General features: G+C 41.4%; 1 protein-coding gene and 1 long non-coding RNA gene across 2 annotated transcripts in view; one reads left to right on the forward strand and one right to left on the reverse strand.

Moving 5' to 3' along the window:
- Positions 1 to 107: 107 nt before the first annotated feature.
- Positions 108 to 20426, reverse strand: part of LOC105720814 (cytochrome b5 domain-containing protein 1) — a 27579-nt gene continuing 7260 nt past the window's right edge. Inside the window, exon 4 of the mRNA XM_021674710.2 lies at positions 108 to 1070. Within this exon, the coding sequence (XP_021530385.1) occupies positions 1035 to 1070 (36 nt within the window). The 3' untranslated portion in view covers positions 108 to 1034. The remainder of the gene's footprint in view (positions 1071 to 20426) is intronic.
- LOC105720816 (uncharacterized) overlaps positions 178 to 20426 on the forward strand; it is a 21943-nt gene continuing 1694 nt past the window's right edge. Inside the window, exon 1 of the long non-coding RNA XR_001108218.3 lies at positions 178 to 1487. This is a non-coding gene — a long non-coding RNA (uncharacterized LOC105720816). The remainder of the gene's footprint in view (positions 1488 to 20426) is intronic.

Below are 20426 nucleotides of genomic sequence, written 5' to 3' on the forward strand. Positions count from 1 at the left end.
TCCTCCTCCTCCTCCTCCTCGGCGGCAGCGTCCTCCTCCTCCTCACCGCCTCCCCCAGCCCCCCAAACCCCCGGGCCACCCCCCTCCGAAACCCCCACCCTCGGGGCCGCCGTCTGAGGAGGGGGGCCAAACCACCCCCAAAAATTGTCTTGGAAAAAAATTGAGGAAAGACTTTTTTTCCTTCTCTCTTTCCTCCCAAGAGAACAAGAAAAGGGGATTTAAAATATATATATATATATATACATATATATGTGTGTATATATATAAAAGTTTTCGACTTCTCTCTGCCCCCCTCTCCGTTGCTTTAAATATATTTAAATTCTGAGGGGGGCGCTCAGAAATATTTCTCAGAGCTGAGGCACTAAGATGGCCGCCTTGAAATTATTTTTAAAACAACCCCCCCTCCAGCACCGCCACCCCCTCCATAAAGAAAAGGAGAGGGGGGAAAATCCCCTTTTCAAACAAAATGGCTGGCTTAATATTTCATTTTTCACCCCCCCATTCTCCTCCCTGTTACACCCCCATCTCCAAGCCTCTACCCAGAAACCCACAAATTTCTCCTTTTTCATAACTGATTAGTGCACAGATTAATAGAGATATTTTCCTTGTGTACTGAAGTGTGTGTGTGTGTCTGTGTGTGTTGGGGGGGCATGAAGGATTTCTGCATAAAACAAAAATGGCTGCTGTGACTAACTCCCCCCTTATAAAAAATATTTGAGGGGGGGCATTAATCAGTACTCATGCTCAGTCTGACATCAGCATAAATTGTTAAAGGTTAACTAGTTAGATACTAGTCCAACTAGATTTAATTTTTTTTCTTTTCTTTACTAGTCTCTTCCTCCCCACCTCCCTTCTCTAAAGAAAAGCTTTTTTTTTTTTTTTTTTGAATACTTCAGAAGGGAGTGGTTTGATGTGAAGGTTTTTTTTTCCCCTTCAGGCATTGAAAAGGAAAAAGATGAAATATATGTTTATATATAACTCTGTTTCTACATACCTCATTGAAGTCACAACGCATTTAATTGTGTACAGATCTTTTAAATGAGAAGCGGGACAGGATTTTTTTCTTCTTTCTTTAAAAAAAGTGATAGAAATCCTAGTGACTTTTGGGGGAGAGATATGAATAGATACGATGATTGAGTTTTTTTCAAAGGAGTCCATGTTTGATTCTCCCCTTCACCCAGCCTTTTCAGTGATTTATAATTGTTGTAAATTTTATCTTTACTCTTTTCCCCCTTTCCCTTGCTTTCCCCTCCTCCAATTGCTAGAATGTAAAATTCAACTGACTTGAGAGATTAATTTGGGGGTAAATAGGACAAATTTTTAGGATAAAGAGGAAAGAGTCAAATCTGAAGATGGTGAAATTATGTGCTCTTTTCTTCCATTTCAGTATATTTGCCTTCCTCCATGATCTCCAACACTATCCGATAAAGTAGAAGCAACCGAGGTACCGTGAAAAAGAAAGGAACTGGGACTGAGAAAAAGCAGAGGTAGGGGTTACACTCAGGCGTTTTCATCTAACTTTCTGACCTGTGATTTCCAACGGTACCCCAGTGTTTATGGTAAAATAGTACTAGGAATTGGACAGTTGGAAAGGAGTCCAGAAGTAGCTTTCTCATACAGAGATTTGCTCAGAGAGGTCTAGACAGAAAACGATCCTTGCCAAATGGAGCAAAGGAAGGAGGGCAAATAGCTCAGTGCTACCCTCTTTCATTCTTGTTGACCCTTTCTTACTCTACCTTCCTCCCATTCCTTTGATCTCCCTTTGCCCCTTCCCTTGCTTCCTATTCCATGCCTGTGGAATCATTTCTGGGTTATTCCTCTACCTCTCCAGTGTAACTGCTGGCCACCCATCTTTGGCAGTGCTCAGCAGCACCCTGAGAGGGAGGGGTAGGTGGGCAGCAACCAGAAAGTATTACTGGGAATATGATGCACATTTTTGTTTATGAAGCTAAAATGTTCCTTATTAGTGTTCCACTCCCCACACTAATGCACTGTACTGAGTGTTGGTTTCCATCCTTTTTTTTTTTTTTAACCTGGCCTTTGGAATTCTCTTCCTTCTGTTCCCACATCGTTCTGTACTAAGTCTAACTCCTCCTCCTCTTCCAGTCTTCCAGTCGATCTTGCTCTCCAGTCTTCTTTCTCAGTCTCTTTACTAGTTCATCTGGGTATCCCCCTCTTTCGATGTGTGGGCTTCTCTCTATTGATATCTTTGTTTTTAACTGAGACTATCATTCTCATCCCTTGGACCCTCAGGCTCTGTCACCTCTAAGTGACTTTCCGTCTCTGTCTTCTTTCTGCTTACTTCTGTCTTCCAGTCTCTGACTGCGTGTGGCTCTTCCTCCTGTGTGCCTGACTCCCCCTCTTTCTGGCCCCTTCTGTGTGTGTCTGTGGATCGTACTGTGTCTGGGAAGAGTGTCTCCACGTGTATGTGGGCCACGCTGCGCGCATCATGTGCGCTACAGCTTCTCTGCCTCTGTGCCCTCTCCCTGTACTGAGAGCCTCTGCCTGCCACATGTTCCATGATCTGCAGGTGCGGGTGGCTAAAGGTGGCCATGTGCATCCCTATACCAACATTCATCATTCTCTCTCTTGAGTGTGCTTTGCATGTGGATTTTCTAATTTGCCTTATTCTCCCTGTCCTTGTCCATCCCACTTTCTGCCTGTCTGCATCTCTTTCCTGTTCGTTTTTTCTCTCTCTCTCTCTTTCTCTCTCTTTACTGACCTCTTGATTTTTCTTCTTCTCTCCTTGTTTTTGCCTCCCTCTTTACCTGCTTGCTCCTGTTATGGTGTCTGCCTGCCTGCCTGTCTGCTCCTCCCTGACTGGCTGGCAGCCTCTTTTTCCTCTCTGGTTGTCTGTCTGCTTCTCTGGCTGTTTGCCCACCACTCTCTCTCTAGCCATCTGTCTCCCCGCCTGCCTGTCTCTATCACTTTTTTAGCCTGCATCTCTCGGGTTGTCTACCTTCCAGGCCCTGTCACGGCTCCCCATCTTGGTTTGCCTCTTATCCTGCCCTTCTGCTTGTTCCTTCTCTTATTTATGCCTGTTAATCATTTTCCCTTCCCTTCCTTGGGGTCTGTCTTGCCTGTCTACCCTGTATGCTGCTATCCCACCATTTAATGCTTTTCTCTTTTTAGTCTTCATACTTATCAGCTTTTTCTTCCTTTGCTTCTTCTCTGCCAACATCCCATCAATGGAGATAGTCTCTCTCCCCTAAACTTCTCAGGAACCCCTTTGCCTCAAAGTCTTATCTGCCTTCTTGCCACATCCCCTACCCTGCCTTCTCTCATGTTTGCCTTTATTTCAGTGATCTCTTTTTCTCTGTTTCTGGTTCCTCAGACAGTCTGCCTGCCTCAGTCTTTTTGCCATTTTCCCAGTCTCTTGCTGCCTTCCTGCCTTTTTGCTGTCTGCTTTCTCAGCAGGCCCTTGCTGTCCACATCTCTTCTTGCTTTTTTCTTTTCTTTTGTTTCTTTTTCCCAGTTAACTTTTAAACAGGTGGTAGTACCTACTTAAGGTACAACATTTAAAAGTATAGAAAGTGGACTGTGAAAAGTAAGCCTCTCTCCCATTCTTCTCCCCTAGTCCCCAAGTTCCTCTCCCCAGAAGCAGCCACTGTTTCACATTTCCTGGATCCTGCTCCAGAGAAGAGTCTACACATAGACAACTCTCTTTGCTTGCTTGCTTTTGCTTGTGTTTTGCTGTACTTCTCCCTACTTTTCTTCCAGTTTTTCTGGATGCTCCTTCCTCTGTCAGTCTGTCAGTACTCCTAACTAACTTGGATGGGCTTGCCTTTTTTGTCATTTTGATTCTGCCAAGTGCTACCCAAGGCACTTGTCTTTTTGATTGATTAGTTGCTGGTTGCATGCTTTTACTACCAATACCTGAGGAGTGCTCAGGAAGGCTTTACTCTCTCCAAATGTAGTCTACTCTGTGTGGTAAGTTGTCTTGATGACAGCAAGACATCTTTGTTGGTCCCTTCATCACTGAAATATGTATTGGAGAAGGCATGAAAGCACTGGTTGTACTAAAAAGTACCATATAAATATAGGTACAGTTAATAAGTAACAGTAAACTAAACTTACATGCACACAGAGTCTGTAGAGGACTTCCCTGCTTTTCTCACTTAATATGAATTATTTAAGGGCAGCTGAATCTAGATCCTTTTATGTTGTTGAGCTAGGCCTAAGAAGTTTGTCTTCCTCCTAGTCTAAAAAGATTTACTCCTGATTAAAACTTTTTTCCTTTTTCATCCCACCTTCTGGCTCCACTCACATGCCACCTTAGAGACATTTTATAACTCTTTGAGGGAGACAAAGACACAGCCTCTAACCAGGTCTCTTTGAGAAAGATGATCATAAAACTTCTACACACAATACACTGTTTTTTCATTTCTGCTTTTTTACTGCCTGTTTTCCTGAGTTTAACTGTTTCAGCCTCTATCTTTATGTCTCTCCACTCTTTGCCTCTTTCCCTCTTCTCTTTTCTTGGTTTTCTCTTCTTATCTGTCTGTCTTGGTCTCTATTCTAGCCTCTCTTTCTGATTGGCCTTCTCCCCTTTCTTCTGTCTGATTGGCCTGTATCCTTCCATCACCCCATCTGTCTGCTGGATTCTCCCTGTCTGCCTGCAATAATGTATGTGATAGCACTTTATAAATTATAAAGCACTGTGTTGTATAAACCACTATTATCACTTTGTCTTCCTTCTTACCTTATTTTTTTCTTCCTTTATCTGTCTTTCCTTCTTCTCTCTTTCACTCTCTCTCTGCCTGTCTGCATCCCTTTTGGTGATTTTGCCTGTCTTCTCTGTCAGTCATTCTCCATTCTCTCCCTGCCAGCTTATTTTTCTGCCATCCTTCTTCTCTGTCTGCTCAGTTCTTGGGTCTCTCTGTGTTTCCAGGTTTCGCTATATTTCCTTTGCCTGTCTGTTCTCTCTGTCCTTAGGCCTTTTATCTGTGCCTGTGTGTCTCACTGTCTCTAGCTGCTTGTCTCCCTGCCTGTCACTTTCATTGTGAGGCATCAGTCTCTGCCTTCTTCTGTCTTTCAGTACTTCAAAAAATGAAAATTACATAAAAAATTTACATTCCTTATGATTAATTGGTAGAGGAGAATATGTTTTGGTTTTAATGAGAAGACTATTAAAGGTGAGAACAAAGAACTCAAATATTCAGCTGTCAAATGCAAATGGAGAAAAAATTTTAAAGGACTCTTAAGCTAAGAATAAGCCTATTTAATGCAAAAGTAAGAAACATATCTAAAGCATAGTTTCTAACCTTTTAGGATCGTAGAAAGTTGGAAACTTTCCCCAGAAAAAAAACACACACAAAATATCACATATGTTTTCATGGTGTTATGAATACCCTGAAGTCTTTGACCCCAGGCTAAAACTCTGATGTGGGGAACCAATGATAATCAGTGATAGAGCACAGACATGTGCTCATATAACAAGCAGATTAAAATACTGAAAAAAATACTTGCAGTCTATGATTTTCTACTCAAGGAGATGTTAAAGCGATTCCTAATTGTATTTTGGATTATGTAGGTTAGTAATAATAAAGAAAGACATATAAATACTCAGAATATTCTAGACCTAATCATAGTATTTTAGAGATGGAAGGTCTTGTAAATCAGTGGTTCTCAAATGGCTAAGTAAGGTTCCACATGTCCTTTCCTGAAAAAGCCTGTTCTTCATTCTGAGAGGATGTATTTCTGATATATATTTTTATGTAGAATAAATATAGTACATATTATATTTATGTAGGATAACTGTATATATGCTTAATTTTATGTTATAAATTATAATGTTACATATGTTATTAAATATACATTTACATGCACATTTATAATGTTAAAAACTTCCTTTCTAAAGCTGAGATAGATCTGTATGGCAGAATGTCTGTGAGTAGATTTTAGCGGGGAGGGGAGAGAAAAAGAATAAGAAAATGACTTTTTATATTTGCTGTACGGTCTGAAAATTTACTGTACTTCGTTTATAATTATAAAACATTTTAAATATCTTTTTATAAGATGGAGTTTTGCTCTTGTTGCCCAGACTGGAGTGCAATGGCTCGATCTTGGCTCACTGCAACCTCCGCCTCCTGAGTTCAAGCCATTCTCCTGGCTCAGCCTCCCAAGTAGCTAGGATTACAGTTACCTGCCACCATGCCAGGCTAATTTTTTGTATTTTTAGCAGAAACAGGATTTTACCATGTTGGCCAGGGTGATCTCCTGACCTCAGGTGATCCAGCCGCCTCAGCCTCCCAAAGTGCTGGGATTATGAGTTTTGTTGTTCTTAATGTCCTTACTCAGCACAATAAAAAGTCAGCAACCCCATGTTGATCACTAACATTTTTTTTTTTTTTACATTTTATTGGTCATTAAAATCTAAAAGTCTAGGATCTACTGCTTTAACCTGTTCTTTATTTCATCAAGGAGGAAACTTCAGTCGTTCATATATTGTTTTCAGGATTTGCCATACTATTTTTCTTTAAATCACTCACTTTTCTTAAATGAATGTGCTTTAAAAGGTAAATTTTATATTGCTAGAAATAATATCCGTAAGTCTTTGATTAGATATGGTAACTATGTTTTTCTTCCTAATTAAAAGGCAAATAATTATTAAAATAAAAATCAATAAAAGTAAAAGCATCTTGCATGCTACTGATAATATAGGTACATATTTTAGTAAACATCACTTTAATCTAATTTTATAGGCATAGAAACTGGGGCCTAGATATTGAAAGGATTATTTATATAAGATCAAGTTAGTAGTTAGAGACAGAACCAAGACTTGAACTTTTATCTTTCAGTTTCCAGTCTAGTGTTCTTCTACTATATACTACATGAGTTCTAAGTAAATGAGATGTCCTAGAGTTTTAAAGGACACTAATATGTGAAACTGATGGTCACAAATATTACTGTTATTAACTGTAACAACTATACCACAGAACTAGCAAAGGGTAATTTAATTGTATCTATTATACTTACAAACTTACTGTTTTTTGACACTTCTCACCATCTACTCTAGAGAGACAGTCACCATACATGTGCATAGAGTGACATTACAGAGCTGTTCATTACAACATTGTTTGTAACAGCAAAAAACTGGAAACACCCTAAATCTCCAATAGTAAGGAATAGCTAAACTATACAGCAATTAAGAAAAAACAGTTACTGGGGCACATGTTCTCAGAATTTCCTGGAGCTGTGTCACAGGTCATTAAAAAGAAAAGGAAGCTGGGCGTGATGGCTCATGCATGTAATCCCAACATTTTGGGAGGCTGAGGGAGGTGGATCACCTGAGGTCAGGAGTTCGAGACCATCTTGGCCAACATGGTGAAACCCCTTCTCTACTAAAAATACAAAAATTAGCCGGGCGTGGTGGCGCATGCCTGTAATTACAGCTACTCGGGAGGCAGAGACAGAAGAATTGTTTGAACCCGGGAAGTGGAGATTGCAATGAGCTGAGATCACGCCACTGCACTCCAGCTTAGGCAACAGAACAAGACTCCATCTCAAAAAAAAAGAAAAAGAAAAAAAGAAAAGAAAAAGAAAAACGAGTTACTTCTATATGGAGAGGCATGGTTAATATATTGTTGAATAGAAGAAAGCAAGTTGTAAAACAATATGTTATGACATCACTTAGTTTACTTATGTTTAAAGAAATTAAAACAATAATATTTTTACTGATACATTTATTTGGATTTAAATACCTTTAAAAATGCTGGAAGTGGCTGGGCGCAGTGGCTCACACCTGTTATCCCAGCACTTTGGGCGGCCGAGGCTGGTGGATCACCTGAGGTCAGGAGTTTGAGACCAGCCTGACCAACATGGTGAACCCTATCTCTACTAAAAATACAAAATTAGCTGGGTGTGGTGGTGCATGCCTATAATCCCAGCTACTTGGGAAGCTGAGGCAGGAGAATTGCTTGAACCCAGGAGGCAGAGGTTGCAGTGAGCCAAGATCGTGCCATTGCACTCCAGCCTGGGCAACAAAAGCAAAACTCCATTTCAGAAAAAAAAAAAATGCTGGAAGTATACATACCAGACTGGTAACATAGGTTACTTTGGGGAAAGAATAGTCAAGGGGGATTGTTTGCTTTGTTGATAAAGTATTTATTATTTATGTAAACAAAATTAAGTAGCTTCATTGATTACGTTAGCAACTGGAGTCAAATGGGATAAAAAGTAGCCTGACTTCTCTAAAGAAATAATTCCTCATGAATCTCTAGTTCTTTGAAGTGAAAAAATGTGTAAGCAAAGTACAATCAATAGGATGTAATGTAGTTAGGGTTTTTAAAACATTAGTGAGGTTTCACTTTAAAGAATAATTAAAATAGGAGAGGGAAAAAGGGACGGTATAGAAGAGCATATATAAAATGGTAACATTTATGAAAGAAAAAAATATGTGAATATCCATAGAATATTCTGGGAAGAATATATAGGGAACTACAGTAGTTGTCACTGGGAAGGGGAAATTATTTTTTCATTGTACATCTTATAAAGCAATTTGAAAATTTTTTACTGACCAAGGATTGGCTAGGTGAAGGGAGGAGGGACATTTTTTTTTTTTTGAGATGGAGTCTCACCCTGTCCCCCAGGCTGGAGTGCAGTGGCACGATCTCGGCTCACTGCAACCTCCGACTCCCGAGTTCAAGTGATTCTCCTGCCTCAGCCTCCCGAGTAGCTGGGATTACCGTCGCGTGCCACCACACCCAGCTAATTTTTGTATTTTTAGTGGAGATGGGGTTTCACCATGTTGGTCAGGCTAGTCTTGAACTCTTGACCTCGTGATCCGCCTGCCTCTGCCTCCCAAAGTGCTGGGATTACAGGTGTGAGCCACCATGCCCAGCTGATGGACATTTTTTGAGATAAGACATAAACAGACATAAAAACTTAAGTAGCAGTATATGATTGTGATGATGGTTATGGGTTGTAAAATCAGCATTCAGAGAAGAAAGCTCTTTCTTGGTTGGGAGCGGGGAAACAAGTAAATAACTTTCTATATAGTTGCATTCGAGGTTAGCTCCCAAATAACTGAAATTCATATAGCACTGAGGAAGAAAAAGGGCAGTTTAGGTGGGATAAGAAAGAATTTAGGCCTGGGGCTGGTGGCTCACGCCTGTAATCCCAGCACTTTGGGAGGCTGAGGTGGGCGGATCACCTGAAGTTGGGAGTTTGAGACCAGCCTGGCCAACGTGGAGAAACCCTGTCTCTACTAAAAGTACAAAATTAGCCAGTTGAGAGGCTGAGGCAGGAGAATCACTTGAACCTGAGAGGCAGAGGTTGTGGGGAGCCAAGATGGCACCGTTGCACTCCAGCCTGGGTGACAAGAGCAAAACTCTGTCTAAAAAAAAAAAAAAAAAAGAATTTAGTAGGCAGTATGTAGACCCTAGTTCATGGTAGGTTATCATAGGAGTTGGTACCTCTTTAAATGGTAAGACTTGTTAGTTTATCAAGTGAATAGTAGAGGCCAGAACCTTGGGGGAACTTTGAAGGATGGTGTGGGGAGAGGAGAAGCCAAAGAAAAACAAGTTGTTCAAGTGGTAAGTGTACCAGGTAGTGTTATGATGGTAGAGTAAGAAGACAGCTTCAGAAGGAAGGCACCATCACTGATACCAGATGCTTCATGGGAATCAAGAAGAGTACAAACTGACAGTTCCTCAAAAAGTTAAATATAGAGTTACCATATAACTTAGCAATTTCAATACTAAGTATATACCCAAGATAATTGAATCATATGTCCACACATAAAGTTGTACATGAATCTTCTTAGAAGCATTATTCATAATAGCCAAAAAGTGTAAACAACCAAAACATCCATCAACTAATGGTGGATAAATATACTATATCCATGCAATGGAATATTATTCAGCCATAAAAAGGAATGAAGTACTGATACATGCTACAAGATGGATGAACCTTTAAAACATTATGCTAAGTAAGAAAAGTTAGACATACAAGGCCACATATTATTTGATTCCATTTGTATGAAATGTCCAGAATAGGCAAATTCCTAGAGAGAGTAGATTAGTGGTTGCACAGGTTTCAGGGGAGGGAAGAATGGGAGTGACTGCTAATGGGTATGGGGTTTCTTTTTTGGGTGACGGAAATGTCTGGAATCTGGATCATGGTGATAGTTGCACAGCTGTGTGACTATACTAAAAACCCTTGCATTCTCTTTAAAATGGTGAATAAGGTATATTAATTCTATCTGAAAAAAAAAAATGTTTTTTTCGTTCAAACCAGCCAGATACAGTGACTCACACTTATAATCCCAGTATGCTTTGGGAGGCCAAGAGAGAAGGATCACTTGAGGCCAGGAGTTTAAGACCAGCCTGACCAACATGGCAAGACTCCATCTCTACAAAAAAAGTTTAAAAATTAGCCAGGCATGGTGGCTTGTGCCTGTAGTCCTACCTACTCAGGAAACTGAGACAGGAGGAGAGCTTAGCTCAGGAGTTAGAGCCTATAGTGAGCTATGATTATGCCACTGCACTGCAGCCTGAGCAACACAGTGAGACCCTATCTGTTTGGTCACCTTTAAGGCCAGGTTTAATGAGGAAATTAGCTATCAATTAAGGATTGTGAGAAACCATTAAAATGTTACTTACAGAGGGTTTTTTTTTGTTTTTTGTTTTTTGGTTTTTTTTTGGTTTTAGAGACAGGGTCTTGCTCTGTCATTCAGGCTGGAGTGCAGTGGCGTGATCATAGCTCACTGCAGCCTGGAACTCCTAGGTCCAAGCTTTCCTCCTGCCTCAGCCTCCCAAGTAGCTGGACTACAGGCACACACCACCACAACTGGCTAATTTTAACATTTTTCTGTAGAGATAGGATCTCGCTGAAGTTCAAACTGGTCTTGAACTTCTGGCCTCAAGTGATCCTCCCACAAGTGGCCTTCCAAGGTGCTGGGATTACAGGTGTGAGCCACCACGCCCAACCTTTTTTTTTTTTCTTTTTGAGACAGAGTTTTGTTCTTATTGCCCAGGCTGGAGTGCAGTGGCACAATCTCAGCTCACTGGGACCTCCACCTCATGGTTCAAGGGATTCTCCTGCCTCAGCCTCCTAGGTAGCTGGGATTACAGGTGCCTGCCACCACACCCAGCTAATTTTTTGTATTTTTAGTAGAGATGGGGTTTCACCATGTTGGCCAGGCTGGTCTTGAACTCTTGACCTCAGGTGATCCACCCGCCTCAGCCTCCCAAAGTGCTGGGATTACAGGCATGAGCCACTGCGCCTGGCTAATTCTTTATCTCTACTGTTGCTTCCAGATTTCCTCATCTTGTGTAAGAAGCCCCTATTTCGTTAAGGCTGCAGCAGTCTTGCTTTGTACTCCTTGCCTTCTCTTCCTCACTGTTATCTATTTACCTCCTGACATTTCCTTCATTCACTGAAGACTGACACCTGGCTTAGTCCTGACATCATCTTGTGTGACCTTAGGATCCACATGAATGATTTATTCATCACCTGGACTTTTTGGTCCCTTGATCCCCTTATTTCCAGAGACCTTTCTAGCCATTCCACTTCTGGCCCCATCTCTGGACTTCCTTTTGAAATATTAAATTCAAAGCCCCAACTTGGGCCATAACACTCTGTCCTTCTAGCCCCCTCACTTCCTTCTACTCTTTATTCTTGGACCCATGAGACACTGTAGTCCCTTAACTCCTCATTTTCTCCTAATCAGCTATTCCATCTTCACCTCTCTTCCTATCCAGCTTAAATTTCATGGTCTGTCATTTTAACCACTCTCCTGCCCCTGTCTAGGTGCCCTCTTATTTTCCTTCCTGCAAACCCCTGGCCTTGTTTCACTGTTTGCTTCTTTACACCCAGGATGCAAATAACTGCTGAAAAACACCATGACCATTCAGACCAGTGTCTTTGCTCAGGAATCCTTTTTCTTAGTCAGCTTTCTTTTAGTTCTCCACAGTGACTTCCTCAAAACCTCCTCCTTATACTAGTTCATTTTAAAGAACAGGATACATATGTTCATTTTAATACCATAATAAATAGAAAATCTTATCTACTTCCAGGAGATAATCATATGAGAACGCCCTTGAAATTCCCACACTCAACTGTATATTTGACTCTATTCTTATTTGTCCTTTTATCCTTTCCTCCTGTCCTGTCTGAAGCTAATCCCTATACTTGGGGTCTTGGTCTCACCCCTGCCACCTTCTCAGGGACCAGTGGTTACCAGTGATCCTCTAACTCATTCCTTTATTTTCCATTCCACTTGCTCTTTCCCAGCCACATTAAAGTGTGCTCAACTCTTCTTATCTTTGAAAGAAATACTCTGGACCCCTTTAGGGGCCACCTTACCCCTCTGTGTCCATTCACAGCCAAGCTTCTTGAAATAATTAACTGCCCTCAGTGTCTACTTGCCTACTCATTTTCCAGCCGTCTGCCCCTACGTCAGCTGCTTTCATCAAATTACCAACAACCTCCTGGTGGCTAAAATCAGAGGACGATCTTAGTTCTTAACTTGACCACCCCCTTTTGAAATAGAATTTGCTTGACTTCTGTAGTTTCACATTCCTGGTTTTTCCCTTGCCTCTCTGGCTCCTCCTTGTCAGTCCACCTTCAAAGAGGCAGTGCCATGTTTATTAGTGGTCAGCCATGGTACTTAACAACCTGGACTTGGGAGATAGGTCTGGGTTCATATGTTGCTTCCACTTTTCAGAGTTTCCGTTTCTTTAATTAAAATAGCAACATATAAGTCTTTTTGTGAAGCCCCAATATTGCAATCAGTGGAATTATACATCGAAGGTCCTTAGTACTGTTTGACACACAGTAAGTAGGCATGCACTAAACTTCCCTTACTCTCCAGGCTTATAATAAGTGCCCCTCCTATGTGCTACCATATTATCCTTGATCTTTCTCATTAGGCTCCAGAGAGGAGGGTCCCTGTCACCCTGCTCCACTGTTGTATCAGTCTAGCACATGGCCAGGCACACATTAGGCACCCTGTAAATGTCTGTTGACTGCTTCAAGTGTTTAATATATGGCAAAGGTGATACTTTAAATCAGTGGGCCAAAGGATTGTTGATAAGTAATGATGCATAATCGATAAATGGAAAACTATTTGTGAAAATATAAAAGGTGGATCCTTACCATTTACTAAACTAGTTTTAAGACGGATTAGTGACATTAAAAAGAAAAAATTAATTCTGCTTAATTCAGCAAGATCAAAAAGATTTTTAGAGAATAAGAATGAGATATAAAAAGTGTGGATGAATATTTTTCTGATCTTGGGGGTGAAAGAGGCCTTAAGTATACAACAAGCATCAACCATAAAGGAAAATATGGATAGATTTAACTCAGTGAAACTAAATTTTACTATATAAGAAAACATCATAAAGTAAATGACTAGCTAGGAAAATATTTGTGCCATTTAGGACAAACCATTTCTTCAGTAAATACTGTATGATCTACTAGAGCTCAGAGATAACAGAAACTACTCTAGCTCAGAAAGATACTTTATCCAGGAAACTAGGAATTACAAAATTGTTGGAAGAGCCAAAGAAGAACTATAGACTGGGTTTCCAGAGTGACAAGAACATTGTAAGGACAGACACGGTGGCTCACGCCTGTAATCCCAGCACTTTGGGATGCCAAGGTGGGTGGATCACTTTGAAGTCAGGAGTTCAAGACCATCCTGGCCAACATAGTGAAACCTCATCACTACTAAAAATACAAAAAATAGCCAGGCATCATGGTGCACGCCTATAATCCCAGCTACTCGGGAAGCTGGGGCAGGAGAATTGCTTGAACTCGGGAGGTGGAGGTGGCAGTGAGCCGAGATTGTACCATTGCACTCCAGCCTGGACAACAGAGCAAGACTCCACCTCAATAAAAATAGAAAGAAAGAATAGAAAACAAGAGCATTTTAGAACTGGCCCATCAGAGATCTACTTCCTGTTTCTGCTGTGATCAAGAAGCTACTAGGGTGGAGTACTGGCTACAGGATTACTCCAACATTGTATAATAGCAGGAGGAAGGGGGTAGAAAGGAAGATATTGAGCTAGCGTATTATTGATGAAATAAAGATGTCATATAAATCAATAAGAAAAAGACCAATAAAATATAAAAATAGTAAAGTATATGTACAAAAGATGAACAATAGGATGCTGATTGCTGACTTTTATTGAATTTTACTCTATGTCCAGAACCTATCTAAATACTTAATATGTACTAACTCACTTACTCCTTTCAATAACCTTATAAAGTAGAAACTATCCCAATACCCATTTTACAGATGAGGAAACAGAGGTAAAGGGAGGTTAAATATCTTGCCCAAGGTAAGAGCTATTGAGAGGTAGGCATTTATACCCAAACTCATGGACCATGGTAGACCTCAAGAAAAGGAAAAAATTGGAATGATGTGATGGCTCAAGAATTGGACATTGATAATAGGAATTGAGAAAGAAGCTGGCTTGAAGAGGGTGTAATGAATTTGTTTCTAGATGTGCTTAGCTTGATATGATGGTGCGGCATCCTTTTAGAAATAATTTCTGGCTGGGTGTGGTGGCTCATGCCTGTAATCTCTACACTTTGGGAGGCTGGGGTGGGTGGATCACTTGAGCCCAGGAGTTCAAGACCAGCATGGACAACATAGTGAGACCCTGTTTCTACGAAATTAAATATCTTTTTTTCTTGAGACGGAGTCTTACTCTGTCACCCCTGAGCTGGAGTGCAGTAGTGCGATCTCAGCTCACTGAAACCTCCACCTTCTGGGTTCAAGTGATTCTCCTGCCTCAGCCTCCCGAGTAGCTAGGATTACAGGCATGTGTCACTGTGACTGGCTAATTTTTGTATTTTTTTTTTTTTTTTTTAGTAGAGACAGGGTTTCACCATGTTGGCCAGGCTGGTCTTGAACTCCTGTTGACCAGGCTAGTCTCCATCTCAGGTGATCTGCCCACCTCGGCCTCCCAGAGTGCTGGGATTACAGGCGTGAGCCACTGCGCCTGGCCAAAATAAATACATTTTAAAATAAAACTAACTCAACTTCTGAGCTATGGAATAGTTCTCTGTACCTCCAGTAGCTAATAAAGGGCCCAAATACTGCAATATCTGATCTGCTCATCCTTCTATTGCTGCCTTTTAGCTAAATCTTTTTCCTTGTTCTCATTGAGTAACGGATATCATCTTAATCAGAAGGAGGAAGATGTAAGCCCAAAATTGTTGTGTTTGCCTTCTGCAAGTTTTTTAGACCTGCTTTTTAAAATTTTTTCTTTTTTATTTTATTTTTGAAACAGAGTCTTGCTCTGTCACCCAGGCTGGAGTGTAGTGGTATGATCTCAGCTTACAGCAGCAACTGCCCCCCAGGCTCAAGCAATCTTCCCACTTCAGCTTCTGGAGTAGCTGGGACCATAAGCACGGGCGCCACCATGCCCAGCTGTAGATCTGCTTTGATTGACCACTGTGATGGAAGCTGAATTGTTCTATACAAAATGGCAAAAACCAAACACTTTTTCCCTTTTGACATTGCTTTTTAACAATTTCTTAATAGTTTTAAGAAACATCCAGCCAGCTAAAGGTTTTTCATCTGTTTTCAAGCCCCAGTTGCTCCAGCAGAATTGCACACTTTTCCCAGCTGATTAACCTTTAGGTTATAAATTTGTCATGGGAAATGCTAACTCACACTGGCTTCCTCCTACCGCTTCACTTGCTCTTGGGCCCTTTCATCATCTAGCACTCTATAAAGAAACATCTTTTCTTGTTTGAGATGAGGTCTTGCTCTGTCTGCCAGGCTGTAGTGCAATGGCACCATCTCAGCTCACTGCAACCTCCACCTTCCCCAAGTTCAAGTGATTCTCCTGCCTCAGCCTCCCGAGTAGCTGGGCGTACAGGCACTCGCCACCAAGCCCAGCCAATTTTTGTATTTTTAGTAGAGATGGGGTTTCACCATGTTGGCCAGGCTGGTCTCAAACTCCTGACCTCAAGTGATCCACCCGCCTAGGCCTCCCAAAGTGCTGGGATTACAGGTGAGCCACTGTACCCAGCCGAGAATCATTTTTATTTCAGACTCAATGAGATATAATTAGTACATTAAAATCAACTTATAAGATTCTATATTCCAAAACTGTAGAACTCCTAAAGTGTATCCCAGAGTCAGTAATAAAGTTATCCACTCACTTTATTAGAGAAAGAGTTTGAGCTTTGGTGTAAAAAAGGTAGCACCGGGAATCCAAGCTGTTGCCACTTGATATCTATGACTCTGGGCAAGCTGTTTATCCCTCAAGTCTCAGCTCCTTCATCTGTAAAACATCGATATTAATGGCTGTCTCAAAGGGTTGTGGTGAGGGTTAAGTGAGCTAACTTACATGAAGCACTGGCTATAATGATACTCAATAATTGGTAGCTGTCATTCTAAACCATCAAGTTTACTGTTAGCACTCCTCTCTTCAGAGATTCACTTAAGATGATTGCAAGGTGAGAAGATTCACAACCTGAGTTATGAATAGCACCTTAAACTGCTTTAGGAGCAAAGGACTGACTTTAGTTACTCTTCTCCCAGTAGTTGGCCCCATTCCCTTGCTTTCCATCACTGTATAAAGAACCTCAATTCTGGCATGATATGAAACAAACCATATTGTACTTGACTCAGAAACTCCTAATGGAGGAACAAACAAGATTCTTAGGTTGGAAACTGAATATTAGTCACAGATAGTGTCTGTTAATTTTCTAATCATGACAGATGTTAACCTGGATGCTGAAAAATGCCAACTCTCAAAATCCTGAGGGGAGGATCCATTACTAAATAAAGAATGGCTAGCACAAGGAATGGGAAAGAAAACGAAGGTTTTCTGAGTGTCTTTTCCAAGGACTCTTCATATCACTGGGCAAGTTCCTATACCTTAAAAAATAATCTTCTCAACAATACTATAAGGTAGCATCTTTTTAGGGTGACCATGTCCTGGGTCTTGCCTGTTGCCCTACTGTCACCTTACTTTCTATTATCTGTACTTTAAGGTTGAAGGAATCTAAAGGAAGGTTAAGTATTTTATGCATGGTTATAAAGCCAGAACACTCCTTCTTTTTGCAGCTGGATTTCTTCTAAGAATATCCCATGCCTACCTTGTCCAGTTACAGCCTGGCTTCTCTAACAAAGCCACCTTGACCTACTGTTTGCTAAATCCATGGTCACTCAGGGCTTCATCTTACTTGATGTGTGTGCCGCACTTGATAGTGAAGGGAGTGTTTACCACTCCCTTCTCTTCCATGCTCTCTCTTTGGCTTCCATGGCAACATTCCCTGCTTGGCCTCTTTCACCTCTCTAGCCTTCCTTTCCAGTGTCCTTTTCTCCTCCCCTCCCTTTGATAGTGTTCCTCCCCAAAACTCTGCTTAATTTACACGTTGCCCTTAAGGGGATCTGATCTTTGACTGGCTACAGTTGCTATCTGCTAATAATTCCCTCACCTTTAACTCTAGCCCAGAGCTGTCTTTCAGGATGCAGTACTATATATCCAGTAAGATCTGGACATGTGCCTGCATGCCCCAGAGTTACCTCATATAGCTAACCAAAAATTCATCACTTTCCTTTCCAAAGTCCTCTTCCAGCAGTCCCTTTTTCTGCCAGTGGACTCACCATCCAGGCCAGACACAGGTGTCATCCTTGACTCCTCCCTTTGCCTTAGACCCCTGCCCAAATTATCAAGTCCTGCAATTCTCTCTTAACTTTAGTTCATCTTCTCCGATCTCCGCTGCCACTAACCTAGTTCTGGCTGCCTTCGGCTCTCTCCTGGAGTACTGCATTAGCGCCAGTCTCTCTGTCTCCACTTTCCTCCTTCATTTCCTTCTCTCTTGACATTGTAGTCAAGTCGCCTTTTTAAAATGCAAATATGATCATGGGATTCTCTCTATAAAACCCTTAACTCTGGGCTGGGCACAGTGGCTCATGTCTGTAATCCCAGCACTTTGGGAGGCCAAGGCGGGCAGATCATGAGGTCAAGAGTTTGAGACCAGCCTGGCCAACATGGTGAAACCCTGTCTCTACTAAAAATACAAAAATTAGCCCATTGTGGTGGTGGGCACCTGTAATCCCAGCTACTCGGGAGGCTGAGGCAGGAAAATTGCTTGAACCCGGGAGGTGGAGGTTGCAGTGAGCCGAGATCGTGCCATTGCATTCTGGCCTGGGCAACAAGAGCAAGACTCTGTCTCAAAAAACAGAAACAAAAAAAAAAACCACTTAACTTTGAATTGTACACTGTAAAAGGGTGAATATTATGGTATGTGAATTATGTCTCAATTAAAAAAAAAAAAAAACCTGGTTTACAAAGCCTTCTGTGATTTGGTCTGGGTCAACATCTCTCATTGGCTGCCCTCCCGTTGCCTCCCATGTTCCTCTTAGCTTTACCATGCTGCAGTTCCTTCTGCCTGCAAGCTATCCACACTCTCAATTCTACGTTTGCATTTCCTGTTTATTCTGTGCAGGAAGCATTCTCTCCTCCACCTATCCCTTGTCCTCTTCCTCTCCACTTGACTGACTCCTCCTTGTCCTTTAAACCTTAGTTTGAGATGATACTTCCCCAGAAGGCTTGATCCACCCCCAGGACTGGGTTAGGTGCTCCTGATGTGTTTTTCATACTTAGCTCTTTTGTAGCATTCACCAACTATTTGTTCATTCTATATTTATTGAGTGACTGCTCTGGGCTAGGCACTGGGCTAGATGCTGGGTGTTTCACAAATAAGCTATGTGGTCCCTGGCCCCATGGTGCTTACAGTCTAAGAAGGGAAGAAAATGGACATTAAACCGTGAATTATTGTAAATATTTTAATTATAATTATGAAGTTTCAGAGCACCCTGGGGAGGGTGTGTTAAGGGACTTGACATAATTTTAGGTATCAGAGAAAGTGTCATATAAGCAACTTTAAAGAGCCAGGTGGCCAACTGAAGAGTGGCAGGTAGAGTGTTGCATGCAGAGGAACAGCAGGTAAGAAGGCTCTGACACAAAGCTTTGGGGGCGTTTCAGAAACTGAAAGTCCAAGCTGGGAGACAAAGAAGAGCCCAGAAGAGCCAAATCTTACCTTCTGGACTAGGGTTTCTAAGTTCATCTTAAGAGAAGTAGGTTGTCTTTGAAGAGTTTTAACATGGGAACTTTAAAAATTCCCCTGGCTACTGTGTAAATAATGAAGCAGGATGACAAGTTAAGAGACTCACAAACTTTCATGAATCTCCCACTAAACCGTAAGCTTCTAGAGGGTAGAAAAAGGTAGCACCAAGCTATTGCCACTTAATAACTGTGACTCTGGGCAAGCTGTTTATCCCTCAAGTCTCAGCTCCTTCATCTGTAAAACATCGATATTAATGGCCGTCTCAAAGGGTTGTGGTGAGGGTTGAGTGAGCTAACTTACATGAAGCACTGGCTATAATGATACTCAATAATTGGTAGCTGTTATTCTAAACCATCGAGTTTACTGTTAGCACTCCTCTCTTCAGAGATTCACTTAAGATGATTGCAAGGTGAGAAGATTATTTTTTATATCCACAGTTTCCAGGACTTTGCCTGACAGATGCTCAGTATCATTTTAATGAATCAGATAAATGATAGGGCCAAGATTCCAACCTAGGCTTTCAAGAAAGGCTCAGCTCAAGTATCAATGCCTTATCTCCCTTACACACAACCCTTCAAAGACCATTTCTCCACTCCACCCTAGACTGGGCTGGATACTCCCCCTTTTACCTCCAGTGCAACTCTGGTGGATTGTATTTTCTAAATATGACCACAATAATGTCTCACATCTCATGTGTTCTTACAGTGTAATTTTGAGACTTCCCACTGAGAGGTAGGAGCTAGTTCCCTCCCCTTGGAATTGAGGCTAGGTCATATGATTCAGTTTCCTCTTGGTTCTCTTGGGATGCTGTTCTTAGAACCCAGCCACCATGCTGTGAGGAAGCCCAAACTGCCCTGTATAGAGGCCCACATGGAGAAGAAATGATAGTCGGCAGAAAGTTGAGAATTATGTGAGTGAGCCATCTTGAAAATGGATCCTCTGGCTCCCAGCATTTCACACCTTTTGCAGTAGAAGTGAGCTGTCCCTGCTGAACCCTACCCATATTGCAGATTCATTGGCAAAATACGCAGTGATAGGTAACTAGAATAGCATCCCATGTTTGACATGCAGGGAGGTGGTATGTTAGCTGGATGGGCCATGACTACCTTGGTACTTATTAGTTGTATGACTTTTGGCAAGTTACTTAACCTCTCTCTGCTTTAGTGTCATTTTTCAGTATAAATAAAAACAGCCTTAAGTTTGTTGGGATTAATGTTGGTAAATGCAGCTCTACAGGTAATACAGATTAGTCATGTAAGCATCTCCTCAGACATGCCTCTGACCATTCAACCATTACTCTCATATGATTCTGTTTGTCTTTATAGTACTTTCACTATATTAATAATGCTTATATATATGTATGTATATGTACAGGGTGAGCA

Source organism: Aotus nancymaae, unplaced genomic scaffold (assembly GCF_030222135.1).
Source record: "Aotus nancymaae isolate 86718 unplaced genomic scaffold, 86718_ANA_hifiasm-v0.15.2.pri h1tg000018l, whole genome shotgun sequence".
Taxonomy (NCBI): domain Eukaryota; kingdom Metazoa; phylum Chordata; class Mammalia; order Primates; family Aotidae; genus Aotus; species Aotus nancymaae.